This window comes from Carassius carassius, chromosome 44, assembly GCF_963082965.1.
Source record: "Carassius carassius chromosome 44, fCarCar2.1, whole genome shotgun sequence".
Classification (NCBI taxonomy): domain Eukaryota; kingdom Metazoa; phylum Chordata; class Actinopteri; order Cypriniformes; family Cyprinidae; genus Carassius; species Carassius carassius.
In genome coordinates this window covers 6,036,552-6,049,621 of record NC_081798.1, presented here as the reverse complement: position 1 = coordinate 6,049,621, position 13,070 = coordinate 6,036,552, and the positions used below count along the sequence as shown (strand labels likewise).

The following is a 13,070-nucleotide window of genomic DNA, read 5'->3' as shown; positions in this document are numbered from 1 at the left end:
GACTAGTAGGCTATGTAGATTACAGAAATGTTATGCCGTAATGTTATATATATATATATATGTCTCTGTGTGTGTCCCCCTCACTTCTGAAAAGATGGCTACGCCCCTGAAGGGAAGTGACAGGTTGCTGGAGTAGAGGCAGTCCTAACATTAGAGTGAGGAGCCAAACCATTCTGTCCTGTTAATTCCCAAAGGCTGTCGAGTAAAAACAGTGCCATGAGCTGAATGGTGACAGAACAAGATGCACATGGTTTATAAAGAGGTTTAGAAGCTATATTTGTTAAAGTAAATAACATTTCCCAAATCGAAACCTGGAAAAATGTACAGCATATTTATACAGAATACGAAAAATAGTGATAAGTATTGCAAAAATTTAAAAGGTAAAAATTTAGGTCCCAAAGCAGGGACTAAAGTAACAATGATCTGCACTATTACTTTTTTGTTTTGGTTACATTTTCACCAGGTGCTTCTTACAGATTCTGCATTGTATTTATACATAGATTATAAACTGTCAGTTTACATACATAGCCCTGTTTGACAATGCATATAAATAACTGGATTGTACAATAATTTTTAATTGAAAGGTACAACTTTTTGCATTCTAGCATTTTTGAGTTAGCAGCATGTAACTTGCTTTACGAAGAGGCGATGAACCTGTAACTTAAATAGTTGAGATTAAATTTAGGTGAGAAGACTGTGATCAAAATTATCTTATGAAATTTCTGCTAGCACAACTGTTTTAAACATGTAGTTCAAGTAAATTACACAAAATAAGTGTGCAGCAACATACAAAAATTATATAAATACATATATACTTTTTTGTATGTGTTTGCATATATAAAAATAAAAAGTGGCATTATCAGATTGGATCATTCTAGGCACTTCAACCAGTCACATTTATTTATTTATACTGTTTTCATACATTAAATGCATGTGTTTAAATGTTTGTGTAAATGTCTACCTCTCCATCTTATACTGTGGGTGAACTACCTTATTGTCTATAGACCTAAGTGACTACAAAGATTTTGTTAGATTTTAAACAAAAACCCAAATACTCAACAGTCAACCCTTTGAACACTTACTTGAAGTTCCTATGGTCATCATAAATGAATATCACAGTTCCTTAGAGTATTTCTCAAATATAAATACATTTTTGAGAACTGCTTGTGCTGTCGTCATTGAATGCTGTCTTCTTAAAACTGCTATATCTTTGTGCTGATGCTTAGATTGCAGCCCACCTGACGTTTCACTGTAATCTTTCTGCCATGTGGTTGATGTCGTGCTGGACTTGCATCCCTTAGGAGAGTTTTGATCCACAATCCAAACAACAAAAGTTAACAATCCCCAGGAGCTTTGAAACGTTAGTGTAAAATTAAATATGTCAAGTCAGTGTCACAAAATTTGTAGTCTTCAGCAAATATATACTTTACTCTTTCAGTTTTGTGCAACTGTTCCTTTCTACTATCACAGATGTGTAAAGGTAATCTCTTCAATATAAAGGATTTCAGTAAGACCATTAGTTCTGTGAACACATCTGTTCCGCACACTGAAAGCTAATTGAACAAGAAAAATCCTATCACACAGCTGACGTAATGTGAGAAATGTATTTTCTCACACCTAGCTGTTTTTTTTCCGATTCAGTACAGTAATTCTGTCTTTTTCAAAACCATGTTAGAATAATATCTACTGCTTACTTGATTGTTGATACTAGCCTGCCGTGTGGGGCTTAACATAGGTAGTTACTCAGCAGTGGAAATTTGATGGATTTAACCAGATCTTATTTACTGTATGTCATATGCTCCCAAACACAAAAACCACAGAGACATTAGATTTTACCTTTCAGACATTAAAATATACAGTACATAATTATATATATACAGTACAGACCAAAAGTTTGGACACACCTTCTCATTCAAAGAGTTTTCTTTATTTTCATGACTAAGGCATCAAAACTATGAATTAACACATGTGGAATTATATATGGAATTATATACATAACAAAAAAGTATGAAAAAACTGAAAATATGTCATATTCTAGGTTCTTTAAAGTAGCCACCTTTTGCTTTGATTACTGCTTTGCACACTCTTGGCATTCTCTTGATGAGCTTCAAGAGGTAGTCACCTGAAATGGTCTTCCAACAGTCTTGAAGGAGTTCCCTGAGAGATGCTTAGCACTTGTTGGCCCTTTTTGCCTTCTGTCTGCGGTCCAGCTCACCCCTAAACCATCTCGATTGGGTTCAGGTCCGGTGACTGTGGAGGCCAGGTCATCTGGCGCAGCACCCCATCACTCTCCTTCTTGGTCAAATAGCCCTTGTTGCCTTCAGTGTGACTCTTCAATTTTCATAGTCATGAAAATAAAGAAAACTCTTTGAATGAGAAGGTGTGTCCAAACTTTTGGTCTGTACTCTATATATATTTGATCAGCTCTATTTTAAATGCTGGAGTAATGCTTTCAAAAATCAATCCAGTGATCCATTTTATGTGTACTATAGCTCTAATAAACTGAACCAAATTACAATAAAAATGGTTTCTACAAAAATGTGTTTGATTTTTAACATTAAATTCGTAATTTAAAATGTTTATTATTTGGATTGTGTTATTAGTAGCTTAATGTGCTGCTATTTGCGATAATGAGATATTTATAACATATTTAGACTTACTTTTTCAAATACTGATTTTCTGATATTTACAAATGTGATTTGCCGACATAATTTGACTCCTATTATGCTAATTATTAAACGGCTTGTGAAGACCTACATGTTTATCCAAATTATGGAACAGGGTCATTCTTGGGGTAAGAGAGAGACCGTGGGAATTAACTCTTTCTGAGCTCATAACAGTCATATGATTAAGCGATATACAGCATATCTCACCGGTCCACCTTAAGAGCTCAGTCAGGCAGGCTTTTGCAGGGCGATCAGGGGGAGGCCCTCACAGACACATGCTTAGCGCTTTAAGGCGGACTGGAGCGAATAAAGCTCCGCTTAAAGGCACAAGCACGCCGAATTGACATACAGAATGACTTTATCTCGCGCTGTTACGCACATAACGATACGAAACGTAATTAAAATACATAAAATACGTTCGAAATGATTTTGCTGTAATTCTTTTCTATAGCCTATATTTCTTTAATAACATACTTTAATTAAAAATAAATTATTTTACATTGAAATCAAAAGCAGTTGTTTCACAAAGAGTATGGAAAACAAAAACATGGGTAAGTCGCATCTAATTGACCTCTTTTTAAAGTAGCCTACCAAACAGCCTTTTATAATGAGCTTCAACATATTAATGTATAAGTTTAGAAGCAGTAAAAAATGTACAGCGTAGTAGGTCTGTTCTTTCTGTTCCTGTGAAACCGTTTAATGTAAAATGCAATACATAAGGATCCGCTAATTATAAGCGGGCTTCAAAAAACAATTAATTAGACATATGTAGCCAGGGGCGAAGGACTGGGGGTAAAACCAGTACTGATTACCAGGGCCCCAAAGGAAGAGAGGGCCCTTGAAAAATATTGGAATATATATTTTCAAGGGTGGGGGGTCATTAGGACTGCCTATGCATAGGGCCCGGGATCTTGTGCAGCGCCCCTGTATGTAGCTGGTTGGTATTTTTGGACGTATTCCTAATAACATATAACTTTTGAGCCTGTTGACATTTTGCCCCTAAATCGTGATTAAAAGTGACCAACCACTGAGTGAATTTTTGAAATATCACCAACTCAATAATAATAAATGATCAGCAATTTGATGATCTAAAGATAACAATAAATAAAGACTGAGACTTGACAATATAATAGTTAAGTTCATAATTCTTAAGGATATTCTTATATTAATAATGCCACTAACTCTAGCACTCTCTTTCCTAATTCTATTTTATTTATTTGTTTTATTTTTTATTTATATCTAAAAATAAATAAATAAAAAAGCAACACCTGTCCCTCTAACACTTGCAACATCTATTCTATTTATATTTAAACTCCTTTTTTTCTTAATAGTATAAAAAAAATACCCTCTAACTTTAGCAGTCTCTAATCTTTTTCTATTCCTTTGACTTGTTTTATTTTTTATTTTAAAAAAGACCTTCCAACACTAGCATTCCCCATTATTTTTTTCTATTCTATCTACTTGTACTTTTATTTATTAAATAAAAACCTATTTTTATACTGTGTTAGACTTAAAGAGACTTGTCACAGCTATTACATAGGCTGTTTGTTGATTTTGATTGCTTCTGTTGTCTGCATTTGTAAGTCGCTTTGAATAAAAGCATCTGCTAAATGACTAAATGTAAAATATAATGTAAATGTAATGTCTGTGTTATACATTTTTAAATTATATATTGTATTTTCAATTGTCCATTTAATCATGCTATTTTTGTTGTTCTTTAGTTTGAATCAAATTGTTCTTTTTGTTTTCTTTTTACCCTTGTGTTACTGATTAATTGATGTATAAATTTTTCAGTTTATTATTGGGCAGCATATATTGGTCCCCTATCAATACACCTCGTGTATTTCTCTCATTAACACTACAAACCCATTTTTTATATTTGATATAGCAAAATCTGGCAACACTGTGCTTCACGTCCAAGGCATTGTGACTGTGCTTGCTGTAGCGGTGGAGCCGGAAGGGGGAGCTTCATGCTACAGGACAGCCCGGGGTCTAGCGCTGTCACACCAGGCCTACTTCCGTCAGCTCTATCGCAAACACTATTGTTCAAAAACAACATTTTCAGCCATCCAAGCCGTCCAAGCAGCGCGTTTTTGTATTTTTCAATACGGTAGGACATGTTTGCAACCGGCCTCGGCGGGGTATAACCCGTTTTATTTATATGTGTAGCAGAATAAGCACACGGCACGAGATAAATCGTATGACTAAAATAATGACAAATGTATTTGAGTGTAAAATAACGAGTTATAGCAATGTAAACGGACTTTACATGTGCACAGCCAGCTTTAGTTTAGCTTTACTGGGTTTTAGTTTTTTGAACGGCGTGTTTTGGCGGAAATTGCTTTGGGTTTTATTTAAGGTAGCATGGGACGATTAGCACGCCAGCTCACGTTAGCTACACAACTACACGCGCGTTGCCACATTTACTGCGGGAATAATGACTAATATCTCATAGCGTCGTGTCATAAATGAATTTAGTGTCGTAATGCAGGTCCTTGCACCTTTTTATGGGGATTATGAAGGTTCATATTACAAAGGTTAGCGAGTTAGCATTGATGCTAGCATATTTTCGAGGCAAAAGCATCGAGTGGTCTAGTGTGTGATTGACCATAAGCAGAGCTGGCTTACAGTCACATACAATTATAATTATTGCTTATGTGTATTAATTAAAAATGTCATATTTCATCATTCAGAATGAGGTTTGGCTTTGTAATTTGAGAGAAACCTCAAAGCAACTCATTTATTTTGCTCGAGGGGTCCAAAGTCCAGCAAGAGTAGAGGCAGTTTCTGTCTGAATGCTTTAAACGCAGAGCTCTTCTTCATTACCAAATCACTTGAAACACCTTAAGCCTCCGGTTTATACAATTTAATCTAAACTGCAAAAGGATACATGCAGATTTGATATGTTTATTGTTGAATGGGAAGCTGCATTGTGCAGAGAGTGAATGCTTCATATGCCAATGTAAACATAGCAGTAATGGAAAAATTCTTATTACTGTTTCTCAGGCTCACTATCCTCAAGTGCCTTTGAGCTTTTGGTTCTGTTCATGTATATGGTTGATTGTATGTTAATAATTTATATAAACATAAATTAGCTGTCGTTAATAGTATAATAATGCCATATTTGTTTCACAGACTGTAATTACATGTTTACACAGTTATTAACTTTGTAAAACAAGCAAGCTTACATATACACATGTATATAATAAAAAAAAATGTAATCTACATTTGATAAAATTGTAATTCTTGTTATCTTACCCTGCCATTACCAAAAATCTGGTTAATGCTGTTGCTTGTGTTTTTACTGAGTGAAATCAAATTTGACATCTGTTTATCTTCTGACCGTCATAGTCAGTCTTTCTCTATATTCTCGTTTTTTAAATAAAATTTTGATTGGTCTTGTGTTCATGCCATTTGTGTTCAAGGCTCTTGTGCAGGGTGGATTAACCTGTCATGAATGAGCCCATTGAAGGCGGTGCGATCTCGTTCGACGAGTATGTGCGGCAAAAGGCACGCACTATACCTCAGCACCGCATGAAAGAGTTTCTGGAGTCGCTGGCCTCCAAAGGCCCGGAGGTTCTGCAGGAGTTCAGTCAGCAGACCAGTGGCACCACCACGACTATGGTGTACCAGCAGGGGGCCAACTGCATCTACACGGACAGCACAGAGGTGGCGGGCTCTTTGTTGGAGCTGGCATGTCCGGTAGGAAAATAGTCCCTTTTTAGTTGTCATTTTAGCTGTGATTTAAAAAGCAAAAACTTGTGGTCAGTTTCTGCTTCATCTTTGAACAGGTGCAGGTGACATCTACACAGATCTCCCCCCAGCTAGCTGCAGCTGTGCATCAAGCTTCTGAGCAGCAGATCCAAGTACAGGTTTGAATCTGTATTTTTTGTTTCTGTTTTTGTGTGTCTTACCTGCAGGGCAGTTATACAACATTTACCGTGGTTGTTGGGTTAAAAGGATAGTTTGGCCAAAAATGAAAATTCAGTCAACATTTATTCACCCTCATGTAGTTCCAAAGCTGTATGATTTTATTAGGGATGGGCGTTTTCCACAAATATCACATTCGAATATTTGAGCTGACAAAAAACGAATATTCGAATGTTCGTTTATTTAAATTACGTTTAATGAGACTTTCTTTGTTGCTGAAGAAATAAATACTTGAAAGTAGTTCAGAATTAATATTCTTAAAGAAACTTAAGGGAAAAAACAAACAAACATTGCGGTGTTAGATTTAGCCTCGGACGCCAGATCAGCAAAATTGTCTACCCAAAATCCGTGAACAGCCTTGTCTGGCACCCAAAACTGTATTAACAGTCTTCTATCAACTAAGACGAATTATAGAATAATATAGAATAAAAAATAGACTGATCAGTGAATAAATTAATGAAATTAGTATATACCGTAAACAGTTAAAATAATTAGTATAAATGATTATGATTAAATGGAATAATACAATGATTAAACGATTATAAATGAATTTAATTATGAATGAAGAATAGGTTAATATAAAAGTAAAACAAAATGCAAATCTATGATTGTTCTCTTGAAGCGATACACACTGTTTGCGTTTGAGGATTTCAGATTATAAGAAATGTTAGTTGAACACTAATTCAGTGTATTAGATTTTTAAATATATACCAACCTGTGAATTTTTCGTATTCATAAACACACTTTTGCAGGAGAATGATAACATGCATGGCAAAACAAGATTGAGGCCTTATTCCAGATTAGCAGGATGTGCTTTTTATTGAGCCCTGATCTAAATAGCTCTCCATCTCTTTATTGGCAGGTGCAAATCCAGGGGGAGCAGGGTCAGACAGTTGGTCAGGTACTTCAGGTGGCCTCTCCCACCCAACAGCAGCTACAAGGAGTTACCACTACACAGCTGGTTCAACAGGGAGAACTCACCGAGGAACAACAGCAACAGGTAATGCACACCAATACATGATTGGCTTCTACATTTATGCATTTTAGATTCTAATCATAATGTGTATTTGACTCACAGCTCCAAGCCCAACTGGTGGCAGCGGTTGCTGGAGGTCAGCAGATTCAGATCCAGACTGTGGAGGCTCTGTCCCCTCCTCAGCAGCAAGGCTCCCCCAGGGAGGCAGAGCGGCGACCTGGAGGCTCACCCGCTGTACTTCAGCCTGCAAAGAAACGCAAGGTGGATGTCCCAACAGTTGTGTCCTACTCGCTTCCTCAAGGGCAGCAGCTGGCTACTGTATTGGCCATCCCACAGGGCCAACAGCAGGGCTACTTGTCACTTCGACCAGACCTGCTGACTGTTGATAGCACCCATCTCTACAGCGCCACGGGTACCATCACAGGCCCAGCCGGTGAGACCTGGACCATACCTGTGTACTCTACCCCACAGCAGCAAGGTGTGGCCCACATCGCCATCCCTCAGGAGGCCTACAGCACCGTGCAGGTACAGGCCTCACCTACTGATAAAGACAAGGACAAGATGGTAATCGGTGGATCTCAGACTGCCGGTGCGGTGGCTGTGCCAGTGTCTGGCTCAGGAGTGACCACTCAGGAAGAGGTTGTACATTCGCTGTTCCCAGCGCAGTTTATGAATGGAAACATTCACATCCCTGTAGCAGTGCAGACTGTAGGGGGTGCTTACTCTGGGACGACGCAGGCTTTACACATATGGGATCCGCAGCAACAGCAGCAACACATACAGGATGGAGAGCTCCACCTGCAGGTGAACACATTCTATGAGGAATACGGCATGCTTAAGGATTCATAACCCCCAGCCTGTCTCAAGTCATTTGGCAATGTGGCAATGATGGTTTTCTGTGTTTTCAGGCACAGACAGAGGCAGAACCACAGGTGGAACCTCCTCCAGAGCTGATCCTCCCCAACACACTGAAGCCTGAGGAAGGGCTGGAAGTGTGGAGGCTGTGGGTTCAGCGCAAAAATGCTGAGCTTGACAAGAATGAACAAAATAAGCTGGCACCTATAGGACGTGAGTTAATGTTTTCATTGCTACCTCTGTCTTTATACCACTGCTGAATTTAGGATTGTTACTAGATTTGAATTTTAGTAGGCAATAGCAATATGAGTGTCATTTTATGATTCTTGATTCCATATTTGATACCACAGCTTTGGAACATGCAGTGATTTAATGCAATATTTGAAAGGGGCCTATTATGATGCCCCTTTCGCAAGATGTCCAATGTGTCTTTGAAGTTTTAGCTCAAAATAGCCCACAGATCATTTATCATTCCTTGCTGAGAAAGACCATTTTTAACAGGAAGCAAAAACATGCTCTTTTTGTGTATGTATCTTTAAATGCAAATGAGCTGCTGCTCCCCGCCCACTTTTCCAGAACATGGCTGTGCCTTTACAGCTCCTGACTCGCATACTCTGCCAATACAAAACAACTGTTTGGTCATGATTATCATATCTATCATGTTCACGCTCTGACATAATTTAAATGTATTATTTGCACACGTTTTAAAACCATATAAGTTTAAACTTGTGATAAAGCGTTTTATTAGCACAGTGTCAGATGGCACGTCATGGGAAGTCCCCTTTCACGTCTTATTGCGCTTAGACTCTAAAAACTGCAAAAACACACAAACATGCTTTTTTTTATCACATTAGGGGTGGTTGTGTACACACATTGCTGACACATATTTATGTTCAAGAACAATACAAAAGTAAATTTTCTATAATAGATCCAGTTTAACATGTCACTATAAATGAAGCAATAACCGTAATGCATTAGTAATCGTGTGCACACATGCATGTAAGCATTAAAGCAGCTACCATTCAGCACTTGGATACAGAATTGGGTCAGTAGTTGGTACTGACTACCTTGAATAGTATAGAAATAGAAGAATTGTGTTGTTTGCCATATGTAAAAAAAAAAATGCAGTTCATGTATTTATTCATCTAAAAACTCTAAGTAGAAAACATGCTTTCAAAAGGTTTTTTTATTTATTTTTGTATTTTATTTTTTTTGTGATCCGTTTTTTTTAAAGAAAGTTTAAGAAATGAATAATCAGGAAGAATAAATTACAATAAAACAAATTATTTTTAGTTGTAATATTTAAAAATGTTGCTGTTTTAATATATTTTTTGATCAAAGCAACCTTTAGGGAGAAAAGGAGACTTATTTAAAAAACACAAAACTTTCTAACAGTAGTGTATACGCTTTATTTATTTTGCAAAATTGCTTACATGTTTAATTTTATGTAGGTCTTAAAAGATCTCTTTACCAAATATAATGCATGGTCAAAACAGTTTCTGTTAAGCATCTAGTGGTGTTTATTTGCAGCAAGATGAATGTCTGTGTCTGCAGGTCGACAGCCGCTGCGCTTCCAGGATGATCTTGTGTCCAGTTCAGTGGGCGAGCTGAACTTGGCTCTGTCTTTGATGACCCAAGAGGCTCGTGGGCTGGAGGGGGAGCCATTTGAACCTGATTCACTATACTATGTATTTTTATGCATACAGAAAGTATGTCTGTTGTCTTCATATTTTTATTTCTGATGATTATGTTGGATCATTAGTTTGCATAAGCTGATTTCCTTCTCTTTTTTTTGTTTTGTACAGTACATGTTTGAGAACGGCAGAGTAGACGATATCTTCTCTGATCAGTACTACAGCCGGTTTTGTCAGTGTTTACACACAATTCTTGAAGAGTGGAGGCCCAGTATTCACCCTCTTGGTAAGATGTTTGTGTGTGTTTTTAAATGATGTCCTTTTGCATTTTGGAAAATTCATGTTAATTGCCTTTGTATTTGCCAGGCTACATTATCCCAAGTCACGTGACAGAGGAGATGCTGTGGGAGTGTAAGCAGCTGGGAGCTCATTCTCCATCCACTCTCCTCACTACACTGATGTACTTCAACACCAAGTCAGTCTCCTTCTCTTCAGAAATGATGGCAATGAGTGCTCAGGAGTTATAATATTGTCTCTCTGCACAGGTACTTCCACTTGACCACAGTGGAGCAGCATATGAAAGTGGCCTTCTCCAAAGTGCTCAGACACACCAAAAAGAATCCCACCAACCCTAAAGACAAGAGCACCAGCATCCGCTACCTGAAAGGAGTCGGGCCACACCATGTTGGACAGAAAGGTTAGGAGGCAGCCACAAAATAAGATGTTTTCAAATGTTACAAGATAAATATAAATTTTACCCTTGTGTACAATGCTCTCCAGGGCCGCATTTATTTATGTGTGTGTGTGTGTATATATATATACATATATATATATAATGGCAATAATTTTAAATATTATTATACATTTTTTCTTTTTTGATATAAATTAAAAAGTAATTCAGCAGCCATGACTCCAATTTTCAGATGTTGAAACATTTCCGAAGTTGTACAGTTATCAGTGATCAACCAATATGGGATTTCAGCCAATGCAATAGCTATGTATAGAGTAAGCTATATATAGAGTAACCGCTTGTAATACTGGAAATTGGATAATATATCTTGAAAATTAGACACTACATTGCATATTCAATTAAATCACAAAATATTATTGCAACAGAAAAATAAAAATCTAGTCCTTTGTGTGTGTGAGACAGATTTATAATTGCCTTGAACAAATGAATGGAAGAGTTATAGAAAGTCAAAAAACTGTGGGAAGTCATAAATCACATCTGTTATTGTTCTAGTGACAGATGACATGTACGCAGAGCAGGCGGAGGACCCAGAGAACCCGTTGCGTTGTCCTATCAAGCTCTATGACTTTTATCTCTTCAAATGGTGAGCCACTGATTTTATCATATGCTAATGCAATAGCTGGTGCAATTGTTTATCATTATAAATAAAACGTACCTTTTCTGTATCTTTCTAATTTTTTTTGTCTGTCCACAGCCCTCAGACTGCAAAGGGTCGTAATGACACCTATTACCTGACACCAGAGCCTGTTGTGGCACCCAACAGCCCTATTTGGTACTCCACTCAGCCAATCACGAGCGAGCAGCTGGAGCACATGCTAACACGAATCATGATGGTGCGGGAAATCCAGGAGATAATCTCCATCGCGCAGGCCAACGTACACTGAGAAAAGAAGAGGGCAAGCAAAAGAAAACAAGATGGAATAAGAGAGAGGCTTTCTCCAGCGCTCCATCATGCCACCACCCTCTCCTTTTTCAAGAGACTGAATCAAATAGCCTCTGCAGCGTCTCCTTGTATTTCACCCGTGATTAAAAGGAGAGCGAAGAGGTTCAAGAGGGGTTTTCAGTTAACTGGACATACATACAAGCCTTTTTTTTGTTTTAGATACAGGAGCTATTTCTGTTTGTTCCTCTGATGACCATTGAAACGCATTTGCCCAGATCCTTTGATGTGTGCATTTTCTCTTTCTGCCATGTATGTTACTCTCCATCTTTCTTCCCACTGTCCTCTCCGTTTATTTTCTTTAAGTGCAGAACTGTAAAGATCTGGTGGTTTTTAAGACCGCAAACTAAACTTTTGTGATTATTGGCAGTGGACTAGAACACCTTGTGATGGTCAGGTGTAAACACATTTAAAAACATGGCTTCATCCATCCGTAACACCTTACACAACCCCGCTCACCCCCAGGAGCTTGCAGTAGCAGAGTTCACATACCTGAGGAGTGTATTATATATGAAGACTTTTTGGTTCTGTTTTTATTATTTTATATATATATATATACACACACACACATACATGCATCTATGGTAACCTGATATGTATTGTTATGATAGTGGTGCTGGAGAACTGAAGCCTGTTTTCAAACATGCCTTTTTGTACAGTGAATTACCTGTATGTGTCGTCTTTGACCCTTTCTGCAGTCGCTGGTCAGTTCTGTCACACAAGCGGGCCTCATGACAGAAACGGAATACATTTCTGCACAAGTAGTTCACAAAACTATTATTAGATGCATTAGTAAATGCAACAATTATTTAGTAAAGAATTTGCATAAGGGATATGCTGGTATTAAAATGTTCATGTTATTAAAATGCTATACTAATTTTTCCCCCTAAATAAAAAAAATAAAATAAAGTTCCTCAACCAGCAAACCTTCAAGTGATTAATTTAAAAAGGCAAACCATTCATTAAACCACTGAAGTACTATTTTTAGACCTGTTTTTATCGGTTAGAAATTTAAATAATTTTTTCAAATTCTTATCCTTAATCTTTATGCAGAAAATCACAGACAATTGGAAAGGTCATTGGGCCTTTTATTGTTGGAGTCAAAAAGTTTGAGATTACCACTGCTTTAGATGCTACATGTGAATTTAGGTATCGCAACATCATAAGTCTGAAATCAGTATATTCAAAATTTGTTTTAGAAGATAGTGATATAAATTTAATAATAGGGCAAATGTGTATGCACAATTAAATATACAACATCAACCAATAATGATTATTTAAAATTCTAATGTTGGCTGATAAATTACATGTATATTGT

General features: G+C 37.2%; 1 protein-coding gene across 2 annotated transcripts; it reads left to right on the top strand.

Annotated features, from left to right (window-relative positions):
* The first annotated feature begins 4,601 nt into the window (after positions 1 to 4,601).
* On the top strand, positions 4,602 to 12,415 carry LOC132126076 (transcriptional regulator QRICH1-like). Of its 2 annotated transcripts, none has more exons than XM_059537087.1 (12): positions 4,602 to 4,776; positions 6,092 to 6,368; positions 6,458 to 6,538; positions 7,459 to 7,596; positions 7,675 to 8,376; positions 8,481 to 8,640; positions 9,982 to 10,136; positions 10,233 to 10,347; positions 10,428 to 10,536; positions 10,607 to 10,758; positions 11,305 to 11,395; positions 11,507 to 12,415. In XM_059537087.1, exons 2-12 carry the CDS (start codon positions 6,120 to 6,122, stop codon positions 11,694 to 11,696), a joined length of 2,142 nt encoding a protein of 713 aa, XP_059393070.1. In that variant the 5' UTR covers positions 4,602 to 4,776; positions 6,092 to 6,119; the 3' UTR covers positions 11,697 to 12,415. The 2 variants fall into 2 exon arrangements, with proteins under 2 accessions (XP_059393070.1, XP_059393071.1); XM_059537088.1 differs by lacking the exon at positions 4,602 to 4,776 and adding an exon at positions 5,058 to 5,203.
* Positions 12,416 to 13,070: the final 655 nt, after the last annotated feature.

Bases quoted from the DNA above. Each gene is read 5' to 3' on its own strand.
- LOC132126076 (XM_059537087.1), top strand. From the start codon at position 6,120: ATGAATGAGCCCATTGAAGGCGGTGCGATCTCGTTCGACGAGTATGTG. The intron at 6,369-6,457 runs GTAGGAAAATAG...ATCTTTGAACAG, and splicing joins TGTTGGAGCTGGCATGTCCG to GTGCAGGTGACATCTACACA. The intron at 7,597-7,674 runs GTAATGCACACC...TTTGACTCACAG, and splicing joins CCGAGGAACAACAGCAACAG to CTCCAAGCCCAACTGGTGGC.